The sequence below is a fragment of the Anticarsia gemmatalis genome, chromosome 4 (genome assembly GCF_050436995.1).
Source record: "Anticarsia gemmatalis isolate Benzon Research Colony breed Stoneville strain chromosome 4, ilAntGemm2 primary, whole genome shotgun sequence".
In the NCBI taxonomy this organism is placed as follows: Eukaryota; Metazoa; Arthropoda; class Insecta; order Lepidoptera; family Erebidae; genus Anticarsia; species Anticarsia gemmatalis.
In genome coordinates this window covers 6,846,459-6,865,098 of record NC_134748.1, presented here as the reverse complement: position 1 = coordinate 6,865,098, position 18,640 = coordinate 6,846,459, and the positions used below count along the sequence as shown (strand labels likewise).

Sequence of the window (18,640 nt, the reverse complement as noted above, 5' to 3'; positions counted from 1 at the left end):
ACTGACATTATTATGTCATTCATTCTCGGTCTCACTCTGTTAATCAGACAGATGTATCAAAGCAAAGTCGAAGTTGAAAATAAATATCGAAGTTAAAATTTGATATTAAATTTACTACAGTATCAAAATTTCAGAAATGATGCGCTGTTTCGATTTGTTGTGATTCGATTATTGATGTTGTAGGAATTAAAAACAATGGTAAGACATCAAGGCTGTTTGTTTTGTAATTACGAGTATCATCTCATTGATGTAATGTATGCGATTTTAATAATGTGTGCAAATTATTATTAATGCGCTCAAATCTAGTTTTGATTCGAATATAATAAAAGCAACGAATTAATGTGTTTATCCTTGATGAGTAGGCATTAGTATGATAGTCTGTAATAAAAATAATTTAAATAATATGCAGTTTTATATTGAGCTAGTAAGCGTGTTTGCAGCTGTGTATAGAAATATATGAATAGTTTAAAATAGTTATTGTGTGTATAACTTTCTAGAGTATTTAATAATTTAAATAATTAATATCTAACTAAATGTTGCATTTTACAGAATAGCAAAATACTGAACACAATAGCTAATGCAATAGATAACAAAGAGGAGTTAAAGAAACGGCTAGAAAATGGCAAAATTCTTCATCAAGAGCTTGAAAATTGTGTTAAAAATTGTCAGAATCGATTTGGAGGAAAATCTGAGTTAGCTACTGAAGATGACTTGAGGTAACAGTTTTATTATATCATTATTGTTTCAACTGGCTTTTAGCCAGTGACCTTGCTTGTATAGACTTCTGTTGTGGCTATGTCCTTACCCTAGATTTTTTCTATCACCCTAGCAAATTTAGTGGAAATTTCTTTAGCAGCATACTTGTGAAAGTGTTACAAATAGAGTTACTTTCGCTTTTATTCATATGTACAGTAGAAATTATTTTTATTTAAATGTTTCAGAATAATACAACTGTGTGATAAGTGGGAGAAAGTGCTGAGCCATGGCATCAGGACTAATCTATCAAGTTCTGCATTACAGAACTTAGTCACAGCAGGTTTAAACTTCACTTTTAATATTGTTAATGTTGGTAAGATAATATTATTTATATTTTAACTGTATGAACAGGTACACTAATAATTAAAGCAGAATAAATGGACCCAAACAGGAACCAACCCATATCTGGTTAGTTTTGAGAAAGCAAAAATTTTGACTAATATATTGTGTGCTGACGATGAAAATGACAGTGTTGAATCTGTGTTTCTCAGTTGTTAAACACAAATCATTTTCTTTTCTGAACAGATAGCATGAATGACTGCATATAAATCCATACTTCCATACTAATATTATAAATGCGAAAGTAACTCTGTCTGTCTGTCTGTCTGTCTGTCTGTCTGCTACTCAATCACGCCTAAACTATTGAACCAATTTGCATGAAATTTGGTATGGAGATAGTTTGATACCCGAGAAAGGACATAGGCTACTTTTTACGCCGGGAAAATGACGCATTTCCCGGGAAAATTCAGGTTTCGCCACCGAAGTCGCGAATAATCAATATTATAATGACATTAAATTAACAAAATTCCGTTGTCATGGCAACAGTTTTAATGGCGGATGTGCTTTAGCGCGAGTTATATGAGATATAAATAATTTTGAGAATATTTTTCGTGAAAAAAAGCATATTTTGTTGTTAAGGAATAATTAAGCTTTGTAAAAAAAAATCATTCACGCGAGCGGAGCCGCACGGGTCAGCTAGTAAATTATAAATATGTAAAATCTCAATGACTTGAAATGTGGGTCAGTTCCTGTTTGCATACATAAGTCTAATTACAAATGAAGACCAAGGTTATTTCTTCTAAATATTTTTTCTTCTGTTCATTGTTTCAGGCAACTCACTATGGAGCTATGCTTGTTTACACCTCACAAGACATGAAAAAGAAAGATTTAAGATACTTGCAAATATTAACACACCTCTTGGATACTTCAGGGCATTTCTTAGAGCTGCTTTTAATGAGAGATCATTGGAAAGGTATTGTAACTGTTAGAAATTGGCTACTTGTAAAAGAAAAGTATGGAAAAGAAGCTTCTTTATACTTTGGTTCAGTACCTATATCTCTATAAGCTATGTATTATTGTTCCTTTTAAATGATTCATTCCTCCATAAATTTCTCCTGTAAATCTAGATCAACAATAATATTTATAATTGTTAATTACTTTTTTAAAGTAGGATAATAATATAATTTATTTCTACTTAAATACTACTTTTCAGATATTTACAAAGTTGGGTTTCTCATGGCTTGGTTATGGAATATTATGAGGAAGGTGCTCTAGTCAGAAATGCTGAAACTGCATATCAACTTCCAAGCATGGCTTCAAGTATTATTATTTATCTTAGTAACATTTTTACAGTATATAGTATGAATAATAGCGACAGTCAACATTTAACTATATTATTTACACTGTTTCAGGCTTATCATCTATATTGTTTGCTTTATCAATTGACAGACCAGAATTGAATGAATCACAACAAGCTAATCAGACAAACAAAGCAGAACTTGTTATACCTTTGCCACTGCCTGTGAAATCATCGAATGTTAAAAGAAAGCCTCTCCGCCAAGTTATATCTTTTGATAAAAATGAACAAAAGAATGTGTTATCAAATAAAATTAAATCGCCAGATGCAACTGAACAAACAGACAATTCGTCATGGAATAGCGCGCCTGCGACGTGTCTTAATTCTCCAGACCCGAAAATAGTGGCCCAAGCTGCATCAAGTAGTGAGCCTACTAGCTCAGAATATAAAAGTAGTTTGAGACACTTCTTCCCAGAGAGTGTTAAAGCCATAGACAGTCCATCACAAATTCTAACTAAACTGTCTGAATGTGCTAAAGAAATATTTTCATCTTCCAATAGCATAGATGTAAATAATGTAGTGAAAGATAAAGATGATTTATCTGAGCTAAGTATTAATAATTTAAAAATATCAGAAAGTGACAGTGAAGAGGTAGCAGGTAGTATTGATGGCAGCACTTCATGTTTAGAGCTTTGTTTCACAGAGGATGAGAGTGTTCCTGAGGATAAAACACTCAATACAATTCTAGAAAATAAGGATAAGGAGTTGTTAAATCTGCAATTAAAAGTTTCTCAGATAGAATCTGGTAGCAAAGAAAAGATTAGAAAGTTAGAAAAAGTTATATTAGATTTAAGCAAGTGAGTTTTATACTTTTTTTTATATTATGACTAATTTATTGCATACTAGGAACAAGGTTCTTTGTTATAAATATTTTTATTTTATGCCTTCTGAAATGTTAATCCTTGTCAACGCAGCTACTATGACCCTTATAAGGGTTTCAGGCGTATTTTCCTCTTAAGTTTTTTATCCCCACAAACATGTTGTAAGTTTGTTTTTATTAATTGGATTCGTATGTTAATTTTCAGAGAAAATGACAGGCTAAAAGAACAATTGCGGAATTACATGTCCGCGGTAGAAATAGGTAAAGCTTTAAAGAATGACAACAATGGTGAAAGTGAAGAGGTTGATCAGTATGAGAAGAAATTAGTTCAGGTATGTGAAACATTGGCTGGTTTTTGGTTTATGGAAACTTTTTTCTAAGAAATCGCTTTTAAACGCGATACGTCCTTATTTCCGTTCACATAGTAAAAATCACGCCGTTTTCTCCTACTAAGGGTAGGCAGAGATTAAAGAACGTCATTTACTACGATCCCTACAAACTTTCTTTGCTCCATCTTATCTTTCTATACCTTTTTTTGCAGGTAGCGGAGATGCACGCTGAACTAATGGAATTTAATCAGTATTTGCAACAAAGACTAAAAGAATACGAAAGTATAACTGCACTAGAAGTTTTAGATTATCCTGAGTCTAATGTTAAAGTGCACATACCCAGTGCGTTCTTAGTTGGAAAGAAAACACATTCCTACCATGTATATCAGGTACGATTTATTATTTTTCAACATCAGTGGTGTAAGAAATTAAAAAAGAAACATTTTTTTTTATTATAAATTAATTCGAAATGTCTATGGTAAATCTGTTTTATTTTTTTTATAAGTTCCACGTGTTGGGCCGTCGGTGTTATGTGGTTAACGAGGAGAGATTATCTATGTTCGATTATAATAGAATGATGTCTATTTATGTTTCTCAGATATTCCTGAAGATAGGAGAAGAAGAATGGAATGTATATCATAGATATGCTAAGTTTCACGAATTACATATGCAGCTGAGGAAATGTCACCCGGATATAGCAACTTATAAGTTTCCACCAAAGAAGACTTTGAGAAAACGAGTAAGTAGTAAACGAAGCGCCCCCAAGAAATAATTAGATAAAAATATAACTTAGTAATTTAATTCCTACATTTCACCATCAGTTATTGTTCATAAGCTATCTGTAACAGCGAGGCTCCTCATTCTCGATTATACTTCGAACTTAAAAATCGATATCTCTCATCCGGCGCAAGAGTCGAAACCTTTTTAGTAGTTTGCATACACTATGGCGTTAACACGAAGGTAATTATAATAATTTTATGTCATAGGACGCCCACCTGGTGGAACAACGTCGCGTAGCCCTCCAGGCATACTTGCGTCATATCCTGTTAGTACTCCCCGAGCTACGAGACTGCACCAACCGCGCTCAGCTTATCACATTACTACCTTTCTTTGGGTATGTATCTGTCAAATTGTTATGCAGTAGTTGCAGTTTTTTTAGAAATTTGTTATTTAAATTGAATCACTATGGAGACTACGTGCATATGATATGCATAAACAAGACTATTACCGAGGAATACTTAGACCAATGAAATGTGCTTTCATACGAATCTGTATGCGCATGCCAGCAGCATTTTCACTGCATGATTTATCGTTATTGTATCTGCGAGTCTTGATTGTAATAAATAATTATTTTCGTTTCAGTACTTCATCTACTACTAGGGAGAATGGTCTCAATCACGCATTAGATCGCCAAGAATCCAACGATTCGATTTCATCGTACAATGCACTATGATCAGATTTGATTATATTTATATATTGTAGACAAAAACTTGACAATGATTAAGTACACTATTCTATTCTACATTTATTGTGAATTTAGAAGACATTTTATTGAGATGAGATTGAAAATATAGAAGAGAACTATTATAATAATATAAATGAAGTATTTATAGAAAGCAAGATACATATTATAGAGAATTATTTTACGTGTAATTATGAACAATAAGTTTTAAAGTCAGATTTGTATTGTTGTAACAAAAACTATTCTTTAATTTTATTTAAAGTTGTATCATAAAACGTTTGGGACATTCTATGAAATATAAAAACAATACCAGGCACGAATGAAGTTGTAAAATTATGTTAATATTGTGATAATACTTATTTTAAAATATTATCTTTCTTCTCGCAAAAAAAATATACTTATTGAATAAAAGGTAGCAATGCTTTATAAGTAACTGAATAAAATACAATTAATTTTGTATTGTTTTAATTTAACATTGCCTTTCATGATAATCAAAGTGATAGATGTGTAATTTTTACGTAACATTAAATAGTGCAATTATAATGAAACTTGTATTATCTTATTGTAACTGTATGTGATACGTAATATTCCGCAATGTACCTATAGAATTGATAATATAACACGCTGTTATTTGTACCATAATTAGATTTTGTAGATACCAACGAAAATACAATGCAACAGGGTTTACGCTAATTTGCATTTATATGTTTTGGATTGATCTTAGAGCAGTATATGAAAATAAATAAATTACACTTCCTAATATTGTTCTTTTTAATATCGTGTACCATACTCTTCTGCCCGCCATAAGAAAATGTAAGAACAAACAACAATCACAGTGAAGACTTTATTTCACGAAATAATATAACACAAACAATATAATAAATACATATCCACAACATGATATAGATTTTGAAAGGTTTTATAATTCTTAAGCTTTTTGCATACCAAGAATAGCATAGGTACCACAGCAGTAAACATTAATCGATTGATCGTCATCTTACTATTGAATACAATGTCATAAATCTAATGGACATGGGTCTGAATCGTAATAACAATGGTCTGGGCAAAATAAAAATGCACTTTAGCAAATAAATTCATGATTTTATTTTCATAATAAATAAAAAAAATCAAGAAAACACTCTTTCTGAGAATTTTCCATATATTAAAATACATGATACAAAAGATGTCAATACAAACTAAATCACTTGGTGCAAAGGCAAGCCTGTCGGTTTGGGGTTCGCCCGACACCGGGCGCGTCCAAGTCGCGTCGACCTCCGGCTACAACTATCTATGCAACAGGCGAGTGGAAACCGAGGATAGCCTCCTTAACTACATTTTAACAAAACAACTAATCTTAAAGATTAACAAAGATACAATGTGCTTTCCTCGTGGAATGCATCTTTGTAGGCATCTCTAATTTTGAATGCAAAATATATGTATTTGATCATGATTTTAAAATAATGTAAGTAGAGGTATATAAAAAGCGCATTTTACACTTCAGAAGTGAACAAAAAAAAAACGAGATAATTTAGTTTTATGAAATACAATAAATAAAATATGATAAAAATCATGTATCTAAATTAAGTGTGAAATAATTTACTATAACTTTACATCTAAACGATATAAATGTATTGCAACACACTAAGGAGCTTTGGAACCATTGAGTAATTCGGGGCTTACATTAAATTTCAGCTGGTATGTAATCTCGATTAGTAAATCTAAACATTGTGATTGATCTTTGGTTTTGTGGACGTTGAGTCGGCCATAGTTCCATAACTCCTCAAAGGACGCAGTCAGAGCATGGACACTACACTGGTTCTGCGTCTAGATGTCATTGTAACAAGCCTAAACTGACTGCGTTCCGACGTGATTAATTCATAAGTACTTATGTAAGTTACAGATCTACTGCGAAGCTGATGCATCCTAAAGCAAATAGAGAACTTTAACCAATTCGAACATACTATATTAGACGCCGATGATTTAAGTGAAGTATACCATACATTTCATTAAAAATATACTTTCTTAATCGTTATTCAACTATATTATAAGAGCCGATAATATAGTATTGTAACTTAGTGACTAAAATTACTAGTGAGACAGTTACAAGAAAGACGCAATACAAAAGTAAAATATTTGCTAAAAAAAACATCACAGCTCACAAGCTAACGTGAAGGTGACGCGTAGTACAAGGGACTAAGCGAAAGGTGCGATGAATGATAACCTACTGTTATGCAAGACAACTATGTGTATTAATATGTAATTCTCAAGCAGTATCAAATTTACTGTTACTGTGTTATAATCAAGTCACTGGAGCAAAAATGTAATTAGTTGGTAGAGATTTTCATATTCAGCTTTGAATACAAAAATCCCCCACTAAAATCGAATCGCTTGTCAAAGTGGCGCAGACCGTACCTAAAGACAGTGAACTTGCTTGTTGCAGCAAGTCGTCCAGGCACACACGCACGTGAAACCAATGCTAACTCACCGGGTATGAGCGGATACCTGAAGCTTTGTGGATTTAAATATTTATGAACCTTCTCGTTATCACCCATGACACCTTGTGAACATATACCAGAGGTTTTCGTTTCGTTAACTAAATAAATGCTCGCATGTCGGCATATCAACGCTTATCACAATATATAAAAATATATATTAAAGAAGCTTAAACTACAACTACACATTGAAGATGCACACTGTTCTGCATTTGCCACCACACTTAGATTGATAACGCGGCCGACAGTAACATACATATTAATATATTTTTTTATTATTTTTTGTTTTTATTTTATTTGTGCGGCAGCGTATGCAAGTCTGCAAATAATTCACAGCATATTCTTAACTATAACGAGATATTGCATCTTGGAAATCATTTTTTAGTATCCGTATGAGAAAGAAATGAACGGCACGTATATTCCGTTAATTTCACACAAATTGGTAACTGGCTCGGTATTCTTTGTACTGAATGATTGCTCACGACTCAGTCAACCGCATTTCTTCCCCATGAGGATAATAATCTCTAAGTTCATAGAACATTTAATCGAGTTTAAGCATCCATAATGAGAAACTAAATTAATACTTTTTGTCATTTCATAAAAATATTATATCTGTTTAAAAAATAGCAACATCAAAAGACCATAGAAGCTTCGAGTCTGCTCAAACCGTAATACTTTTATAACGGATATTATATCGAATTTATATGAAACCTGATATATTTTGCAGAAAGCTATTTACTGCTAAATCCATGTGCACTTATAGACGTTAATTATTAGGTAGCTCAAAATATTAAGCCTAAGAGAATTCTACCGATATTTTTCATTTTTTTTGCTGCACTTATTATTAGGCTTTCCATAAACACAGTTATATAATGGTTATGATTTAAAAGAATTATTTTCGTCGCCCCTGTAAGGTACATACTATGAAGTTTCATTTAAATTCTCTATGATGTAACAGCTATCTCTTCAACTCTCATCTGAAACAAAATAATGTGTTTCAATCGTTCCCAATAAAGGAAGGATGCCGGTCGTGACTAATACATAAGATATAAAATTAAATAATAAATGAACGAGGGGACTGTAGGAACTAACCTCGTGCACCAACGATGATGGATTTTCGTTTAATATCTTGTGCTGGCGCAGGTCGTACAACGCCCGGGGCTCCGCCACCCACCAAGTGTCCGCCTCCGGCACGGATGGGTTTCGCTATAACATTGAATAGAGTCAGCATTACAATGTGTTCTACTAAATGGTTAACATTTATTTCTAAAGAAAGTTTCAGTTGGCTGAAAAAATATTATGTTACAAAATAAATTAGAACAATAACAAGGTCGACTTACCAATTTGAGCTTGCGGGCCTCGTCGAGCGAGATTCTTCGCACGCACAGCTTCTTTGATTCTATCAACTTCAAATTGATATCTCTTACGATCACGCATAGCGCCGTCCTTCGCTTCCTGCAAGATGAACCAAGAAAAGTTTAATGCAGAAGTAAGTTTCAAGTATCATTTAAGATGATGTTAAGGTGTTTTTTTTCTTTTTTTTTTTGGTGATTGTGTATGTACCTTGAGCGCGGTCTCGAGCGCCTTGACACGTTCCATGGTGGCTCGCAGACGTTTCTCCAGCTTGGGCACCTCACAGCGCAGGTCCGCGTTGTCGCGCACCAGCTGCTTGTGCACCTTCGTGAGCTGTTCCAAGTTGTTCTCTAGGAATGAAATCTTCTGCTTCTGAGCCAACGAACCGCCCTCTTCCTCGGCGCCTTCCTCGGAATTGTTTGATTTCTTTATCCTTGCCTAATAGACAATAACATTAGTTAATAACACAGCTGATAATAATATTTCATTAACACGTACAAAAAATGTATACAAGTTGATAACGTGCCTGCAAGTCCTGTACGAATAGTTTGCGCAGATTGTGCAACGTCTGCAGCTCCTTGGCTACAGTATCCTCCAAGCCCTTGAGGTCAGCACGGGCCTGTTCACGCCGCTCCACGCTTTGACTGCAGATACAAGTTTTAACATTAAACAAAAGAAAACATAAACCGTATAATGATGTGTAATGGTGACCCTTATTACCTGCGAACAGATGTGAGCTATCTAACTTCCGGCACGCACCCATCCATATACATCGCCACTCCGTGTACTTAGGCCGAATGTTTTAGAAAATGCCCACCCTCGGCAGAATGAATATGAATGGGATACGTGCGGAATAAAATGATAACTCAAAATTAAAAAGCGTAAGGCGTTACAAGACCTCGCACTACGTCTACATCGTACTTACATCGATCACGGAAACGTCTACCACAAATACGTTTCGTCGCTTCTTTCAAGCAATTAAATCTAGACATTGTGATCAAAATAGGAATGTTTCTAAATATTGCACAGATCAAATTGCTAGACCAAAGGTTTCGCCAAGTGTGTTTAAGTTACAATGTAAATAACGAAACACGTTGTCTTATGTGACGATACAGTTCAGTCACTAGGGTGAACAATAATCGTACGGTATCTTAAACACAATGAGGCGACAATCACTCTTCGGCATTTCAAGTGCACACAGACTAGAGGAAGTGACATGGACACTAGGAACATATAGATTATGTTGTAAATTGCAGTCGAACACTATATTGGTGTTAAATTAAGGAGTGGAATGAACAATGTTACATGCAGTACAAATAAAATAAATTAAATGCGAATTTGTCATACACGATAAATGCTCAAAAGGAATGGTTTTAATGATCTTAATAATAAATGCCTTAAAACAGACACAGAGTTCTAGAGATAAATTACTAAATGGTTCCATATCGCCTGTCTTCTATAAATAACTTTATACGCCTATACCTATACGCACCTATCACCTAATTGTCGATAACTCTGATTAAGTATACGGGTTTACATGGACAGTGAGATGAACTGTAATATACCGAAACACGATATTATCCGCGCGAAATCAGCTATAACGGTCATCAAATTGTATAAAAAAATATTGTAATAAAAATATTACTCCCTGACTCTCTATACAAACACTCAAGGTTATTTACAGCAATATTTACACGAAAATATGAATTTATGTTGTGATATCTGTATGCTGCTTTATTTAATTTATTATTTGTGCAAGCATCAACAACGTACCGAGTTGAAAGTACGCGTTGCGCAGATACAAGAAACGTTCAGAGACATTTGTATATTCTCATACTCTTCACTATTAAATCTAGTAACACATAACATTTTAAAACGTAATACACAAACAAACGATCAGTTGTACAAATAGCTAACAGTAAACAACGCAGTAAGGCAGTGACTAGGACAACTCAGAATGCGCACCATGCAAGCGGTCTTGTTACGTAACCACTAAGTACCGCCGCCGTCACAACTTCACAACGCATAACTCGCGCTCTCTTAACGTCATTATATTATTTACGTTCGGTTATGTGAAAAAATATGTATATTGTTACTTATCGTAAGACGATCCATGCTCAACTTGAAATATGAACGACATTACAGAACATGCTACGAGTTAGCGAAGATCTACGACATACATTACACGTATCTTACAAGCAAAGTAATCATTATTATAGATAAACAACCTACGATTGACTAGGCATTAAATGCTTTATTGACTAGTGTTATGATAGTCTTCGAAGCGAAGCGCCAAAATGCATATAAAAAAATATGAACGTATCGTTTTGAATATCAAAACAACAATATGAACAACTGGCTCACATTAAACTTACAATTAAAATATAGATTTAGGTATTTTGTACTATTGCTACCACTTACTAATGTGAGCCAGTCGTGCATTCATGATAGCGTTATTATTGTTACGTCAAATAAATATATCATATGGATCTCTGTCACACCAATAAATTAATCGAGCTATGGTCAACGTTCTTTCAGCAATCTATTATTTAAAATCAGTACTAGAATCTTAGGTGACCACATTAACGAAAAAAGTTTCATTTAGAAATGCGAATCACCTCCGATCTGAACGATATCTATAAATCGCTGAATGATATAAAAGGCACTGAAAACAATATTGTCGTAGCGTTTAGAGATCCACATTCAGTATCACAGAAAAATAAGTTAATAAAGCTTAAACCAAAACAACAATCTGTGGATAACGATGGGTGAGGAGGATCATCGTGACGGATATAAGTAAATGAAGCTGGAGGGGATGGATGTTGCAGGAGTGGCGGGGACCGGGGGACTTGGGGATTGCCGAGAGCGACTTTTCCTCCTTGACGGAAGCTTTCTCTATCTCGAAACCCATCCCGTAGGCGAAGCCTAACTTCTCCTTCCTCGGGGACACGATATAATCTCTAAAGTTATCGCCCTCGTCCCTCAGCACCATCTGCTGATTGACGACCTCCTTCTCGGCCTTATCGAGATTGCGGCGGGGCGAGCGAGACACTAACATGAGTTCCTTGAGCTTCGCCGACTTGTCGGCCTCCTCGCGCTTCAGCTTCTCGTAGTCGTCCTGCAGCTGCTGGCGGGCGAGCGTCAGCTCCTGGTACGTGCTGCAAGGAGAGAAAGCGCGTTAGTGACCGGTCGGGGGGCGGGGCGGCGGGGCCGGGCGGGCGCGACACTCACTCCTTGAGCTCCTGGTGGTGGCGCTGCAGCGCGGCCAGCTCGTCGCGCAGCGCGGCCAGCTGCGTGGCGTGCGCCGTGCGCAGCTGCTCGAGCTGCGCCTCGAGCGCGCTGCGCACCTGCGAGTCGGCGCGCTGCTCGGCCGCCGCCAGCTGCACGCGCTCGGCCGCCTGCAGGCGCGCGCACTCCTCGCGCAGCGCGTCGGCCGCCTCCTCCAGCTGGCGCTTCTTGTTCTCCGCCTCGCGCATGGACTCGGCCAGCGACGCGCAGCGCGCCTCGTGCTGCGAGATCAGCAGCCGGCACTCGCCCAGCGAGCGCTCGTACTCCGAGATCTGAGAGAAATAAGCGAACTCGTTACCGAATCGTCGCTCACTAAAGATATCGACGATCGGAACGGTCACCGACCTTCTGGTTGGCGTCGATGTTGGCCGACTCGAGGGAGTGGCAGCGCTGCACGATGTTCTTGACCTCGCTCTTCATCTTGCTGATGTGCAGACGCGCGACGGTGAACTCCTCCTCGAGCTTGCCGACCGTGTCCACGTTGAGCTTGAAGTCGAGCTCGGAGCCCCCGACGGCGGCCCCGATCTCGGCGAGATCCCGCAGCAGGTTGGTGAGCAACTCCGCGATACGCTTGCGCTGGTGGGCGGACAGGTCGCGCAGTTGCTGGAGTTCGGACGTGGCGCTGGCCAGAGCGCTCTATAGAAAAAATATCAGCATTAAATATTTTGAGTATCGATTGTTTGATAACAATACAATATACATTTCTATCTATCGAAATAATCGTATCCAGTAAGATAAGTTTTTATGTAATGTACTTGGCAAATTAAACACGAAAATAACAATATTCATGTGTTCTTATTCAATACAATACAATATAGAAAGACAAAAATTATTATGAAAATGCGTCAATTAACTGAAGATTGGAAAGATAAAGATAATTATTGTAATAATATGGACAGTAGATGACATAACATAGCATATAGTTTTGACAAGTAAATTCTTAATAATAATAAGTAAATAAAACACCCTGTTCATACCTGCTTGGTCTGGAGTTCCTCGGACATCTGGTCGCACTCGCGGCTCTTGCTGTCAACCTCCTGCGACTTCTGGTCGTAGTTGACGGCGAGCTCCTCGAGGGCCTGGAGTACTTCCTTGACTTCCTCCTTAGCGGCTTCGTTCTCCTGCTGGATGCGGTTCATGTCACCTTGCAGGGCCTCGTAGTCGCGCCTAGTAATGTAAAATCACATTGTTTACAAACACTCATTGTATTATCTATGACATCAGCATTTACTAGGACAATGTTATAAGAACAGGTGTCGTCATACTCCATCGAAGACGTACGAGCGGCATCAGGTACCGTTTTACGAGATTTATACATATCTGCATGTCATAATTTCACATTACATGCTTAACGCAGTAATAAAAACTTTCCATTTAGTTTCTTTTATTTATGGCACATTCGTGAGCAGCAATATTTCACACATAAACACCGATGACAGGGTGAAGGATTAGTCGGGACATAAAAATATTACAATTACGTAAAGAGAAACACAAAAATGTTGTGCTCCAGTTGTTCGGCGGCGTGTGAATGAATATGTTGTTATATAATAACCTTGTGCAAGCGATGAGTTCCTCCTGCTCCATCATCTGTTCCTTGAGTTTCTCGACCAGCTGCGAGTGCTGGTTGATCTCCTCGTCCTTGTCATCCAGCTGTTGGTACAGCGCCTCCAGCTTGCCCTGCATGGCGGCATCTTCCACAGCGCTCGACACGGCCACCGGCACAGGCTACAAACAAAAACGGAGAATTTTTCATACAGAATAATTGTTTACAAATATACAAGGCTATTTGGCCTTAAATATCGCATAACTTTACAATCAATTAACCTAGCTTTAACTGCCGTTTTCACGGCCGCATTGTTGATAGGACCCAGCGTCGGCTATAAATTTTGTAGTAATTCTAGTAAGTACTTTAAATAATGGTACATAATACATGGAACTATGTTAAACTGTAGTGTTTTGGTGCAGTGTTCTGTATGATTACGTAATACACGTAACCGTTTGACAACCAACATCGGATATATGCAATATCAAGCAATATAATGAAAACGTAAACTTACGGCCACTGGAGGTTTCTCTTCAATGAACGAGGTAACGGGAGTAACAGCTTCGATTTCTTGCAAGTTGACTTGTTCCTCAATGCGCACGGTCTCGCCGGAACGCCAGCGATTCAACTCCGCTTCCAGTTTCTCAACCTTTTAACAATCGAAAAACATGAGAAATACCATTTACAAAAATAAGCATCAAAACATTTTTATGGTTATTGATGTGTGTACCTTGCCCTTCAGCCTAGCTCCCTTCTCCTTTTCTCTCTCATAACGACGCTTCCATTCCTCAGCAGTGAGCTCCTCGTTGACGCAAACAACATTCTTGACAGTCTTGGCTCTATAAAGAAAGATTAGTAAATATTGACACTAGAAACATACTTCAGCAAACACAATAGAAAGCAATAGATACCTTTTACCGAAGTCGAGAGTACTCTTGGTCTCACTTTCGTTGAAGGAGGCCGGGGAGCAGCAGATGACGATGGTGGTCCTAGCGTTACCTCCGAGCGACTCTTGTAAGATACGAGTCAGTTTGGAGTCTCGGTACGGAATGTGTGACTTGTTACCGTCGGCCAAAGCCGAAATAACATTACCCAAAGCTGATAATGATTTGTTGATATTTTTCGCCTCGTCAAGGACAGTACCTTCAGCACCAGTTTTAGATACCTGAGAAAGATAATTCAAAGCTAGATAGACAGTAATTTAGGCCACTTGTGTATACTATAGTTCATAAAACGCAAATAATTTATTTTAAACACTGATAAATTAATAAATGCATATATACTGCATGTGCTACAAATACTGCATGGGTAAGCTACCTTCTCAGAACCAGCCAAGTCAACCAGATATAGCTTTCCTGAAAGTTTCTTTTGGTTTTCGAGGTTCTCTTGTTTAACATTAATGAGGAAGACTGAATGAGATCTTGATGAATGTTCATTCATGTCTGAAATAAAGATATTTCATTAGTATTTGAATCAAATAGTTAAGCTATGTACATAATAACATGAGAGGTACAATATACATACTTGTGACTGCAATGTGTCTGTTTGACTTTCCCTCCTCAATAACTTCAAACACTTCCTCAGGACTTGACACAAATCGTTCAGTAGCACCTTTGACGAATGGAACTCTGTTTTTGTCTTCATGAACACTGAGGTTCACTTTTGAAACTGAAATATAAACATATATTTAGGAAACTCTTTATAAGCATTAAATATAATTAAAAGAATTATATTTTTATGTTATTACTGACCATCTAACAAGTCCCTGATCTTGTCCATGTAAATTTCAAAGTATGACACTTTAATGTGAAATTCCAGATTTTCTTCCATGGCATAAATGTGATTGAATATATCATTAACTATCCGTGGAATAATACCCTGTTTCCCTGGATCACCTGCAGAAGAAATCATAGCATTAATATCACCATTACTATGAATAAAAGTTTTTGTAAGTTTTAGGACATATACAGACCTATGACACCTTCCATGGTATGTGTTTTTCCTGAACTGGTCTGTCCATATGCGAAAATAGTGCCGTTATAACCAGCCAGTACGTCTGACACAATACTCTTGGCAGCTTCATTGTAGACCTTCTCTTGGGTTGCATTCGGTTTAAATACTTTGTCAAACAAGTATACTTTGCCCTAAAACAGACTCAAATATCAAATATGCATCGCTTAGAAACATATGTGCTATAAGTCTCACAACTCAAGTTGTTGTTGCAATGCAGTGGTAATAAAATATGCAATCTTTTTAATATTATGAAAGTTTCATTGCAAATAACTGTGTTCAGTGTGAAGTAAATGAATAAGCCTGTGTAAAGTTTTAATTATAACTTGAATGTTAGGAGAGAGATAGCTATTAAAAAAATATATATTTTAAGAGATCCAACTGCAGTGCAGTTAGGGCTAATAATAATTGATGTCATAAAATTGATTAATTGCTCTTTTTTTCTCTCAGATAATAACATACAATAAAAGCAATACACTAATAAAAAAATACATATTTCATTTCTAATCCTTAAAAAACATATGTAATACTCCTTAGGTTGAATAGATGCTATAAATGAATGATGGTTTGCTATAAATATTCTCATCACATCACAAGAATGCATAAGTCTGCTATGAGTAAGCATTCCTAAATGTAAAGCAATTTGTTTGTTTCCTCCTTTACTCATGAGTTCACAGAACCTACTATCAAGAAACTTGTGTAGTGTGAAATGCAATAATAACCAAGTTATTTCACGAAACATCCTGCAAGATTTATGTTTATTGAACAAATATTGCAGCATGTTGTTATTTTAAGGACTTTAATAGTAAATAATATTTTAATGGCTTGTTGTTTTCTTAAAGTGACCAAATGTTTTAAAAAATGTGAGAGTTAAATGAAATTACACTACTATTATGTCACATAACTATAGTATTTGAATAATGGCATTGACAAATTCCATATAACAATAACATAACTTTAATACAATGCATAAAATATTTAACAATAAGAAAGATTGGACTATAGTCTGCAATCAATACATTTAATTAGGAATACAAGATCTAAGCCACTGCCAAAAATCTATAGACAAATCTCAGTACTAAAAATATAAGTTCAATAAACTGCTATTTATAGACAAAAATATATATGTTTGTTTAGTATAGTTAAGTTCAGTCATCCCAAATGTAAACGAATTGGTGTATAGTCTATGTCTACAGCAAAAATATACTGGTGTGTAAAATGCATGTCTTAGCATGAATCAGGTCAATATAAGTATCTGACATCATCACCTAGACAGACATTAAACTACTTTTCTAGGTTGTAAATTTTTGATCACATTTGGCTTTAGTATGATCTTATTCTTCTAAAATAGGACTAAATAATGTTTATTTTGTTTTTTAATTACTCTGTTTAGTATTTTTAAATGTTTTTCTAAGAGGTGTGTGTGAATCTTCTCTAAATTTGGAAAATATTGGCAAATTAACAGTGTGTAATTATTGTCTGACTTGCTTACTACATTTCAACCAAGAATAATTTTTTAAGAAATCTTTATTCATAACTCATATTAGACATTCCATAGGATGCAATAAATTATGTAATTATTCAGTGTTGGTTACTTCGAAAATTGTGCTGTAATTAGCTTGAAATCAGACATCACAAAAGGAAACTAATGAGAATGATTAGTACTAATATCCTAATTAGAATCCTTCAAAACAAATCAAGTGGTAGGCAGATACTGCAATGTGCTTCATCATATTGTTTGTAATGATAATAGGACCATAACAGAAAATAAAGAAATAGATAGTTTTGAGAATAAAACATGGATTCTCTCCCAAGGAGGTATGTGATAAAATAATTTGAAGGTAAAACGGAAAAAATATGGATTTCGCACTAGATTCCTTAGACATCTTCACATTTGCAGAAATTTTATCACATATTTGTGGTATACCTACATAGGTCAAGGTCGAAGAGGTATTTGTATTGATTTTCGACAAAACAAAGACGTTTGTACTTGCTTATAACATATTCGGCAAGATTCTTTAAATTTACGCGATTATAATCATAACCATCGAAGCGGAATGAAAAAGAAAGGCCATTTCGTAGCAGGTGAACAACTCGTAATGTATTAGTCATCATGATCTAATTTAGGGCGATGATAGGGGAAAGCAGTATTAGGAATTAAAATTGTTCACACTTACCCCTATAGAAATGCAATTGTCATCGGGTCCTGACGGGAATTTCACAATAAATTTAGATCCAGCTTTTTCTTCAGAGTCATTCAGTGGCCGAAATCGGCAAACCACTCTGATGCTGTCTTCAGCAGCAATCTCGCGATCAGCTGCCATGTTTTAAAAATAAAATAGCTTACACTACACACAGTCTAAGCAATTAAAAAATAAAACGATTTGGGAACATAAAACCGTGCATGAAGAACTACAAAGTTAAAATTTTGTCACTGAAAAATCTTCATGACAGCAATATCAAAATGTCGGCCATATTCTTCGGAGAAGAAAGGCCCAAAGTGTCCTATTGGTGGAATTATCGACGTGCAACCAACCACACAAAAAAAATCGATTTGGAACGGAAAGCGTTCCATTCTTCATTTAAACATTTATTTACAATATGAAGCATTAGGAAATACTGCAACGAATGAAGTGCGAGGGCCCAATATTGTTGATTTATACTTTTAAAGTTTATCTTTTCTTGTAGTTATAACACCAAAACGTGCATTTATTGTTCGTTGTCTGCATTTAGTTTGAGTCTAAGGCTAAGCTGAGTAAATGTATACCTATTATTAATAGGTACTTAAATATGAAAAAAATATATTGAGAATCCAAACATAATGCGTTATGTATTAATTTAATTGTTAATTGAATTATTATAACTGAATTACGTAAGTTTCTTCAAGTCAGGTAGTATGTAGAATTAAGGTTCAGGTGGACTTAAAAGTGTATGGTTCATAATGTAAAAAT

The 18,640-nt window shown here is 35.8% G+C and overlaps 2 protein-coding genes across 3 annotated transcripts; one reads left to right on the top strand and one right to left on the bottom strand.

The window, feature by feature from the left end:
- Window positions 1-38: 38 nt before the first annotated feature.
- LOC142972348 (sorting nexin-29-like) lies at window positions 39-5,747 on the top strand. Of its 2 annotated transcripts, none has more exons than XM_076113398.1 (11): window positions 39-198; window positions 550-716; window positions 942-1,036; window positions 1,867-2,008; window positions 2,249-2,355; window positions 2,448-3,189; window positions 3,418-3,544; window positions 3,754-3,930; window positions 4,140-4,280; window positions 4,528-4,655; window positions 4,904-5,747. In XM_076113398.1, exons 1-11 carry the CDS (start codon window positions 196-198, stop codon window positions 4,992-4,994), a joined length of 1,920 nt encoding a protein of 639 aa, XP_075969513.1. In that variant the 5' UTR covers window positions 39-195; the 3' UTR covers window positions 4,995-5,747. The 2 variants fall into 2 exon arrangements, with proteins under 2 accessions (XP_075969513.1, XP_075969512.1); XM_076113397.1 differs by having other exon boundaries at window positions 942-1,069.
- An 86-nt stretch (window positions 5,748-5,833) lies between these two features.
- On the bottom strand, window positions 5,834-18,192 carry Khc (kinesin heavy chain). The gene is made up of 18 exons (XM_076113396.1): window positions 17,867-18,192; window positions 15,652-15,823; window positions 15,431-15,574; window positions 15,204-15,347; window positions 14,997-15,121; window positions 14,591-14,844; window positions 14,410-14,518; window positions 14,194-14,328; window positions 13,689-13,861; window positions 13,114-13,303; window positions 12,482-12,772; window positions 12,080-12,408; window positions 11,905-12,006; window positions 9,375-9,492; window positions 9,059-9,286; window positions 8,836-8,950; window positions 8,588-8,701; window positions 5,834-8,472 (listed from the first exon to the last, which is right to left on the bottom strand). The coding sequence occupies exons 1-18, from the start codon at window positions 18,011-18,013 to the stop codon at window positions 8,462-8,464; spliced, it is 2,901 nt and encodes a 966-aa protein (XP_075969511.1). The 5' UTR covers window positions 18,014-18,192; the 3' UTR covers window positions 5,834-8,461.
- Between the last annotated feature and the right edge of the window lie 448 nt (window positions 18,193-18,640).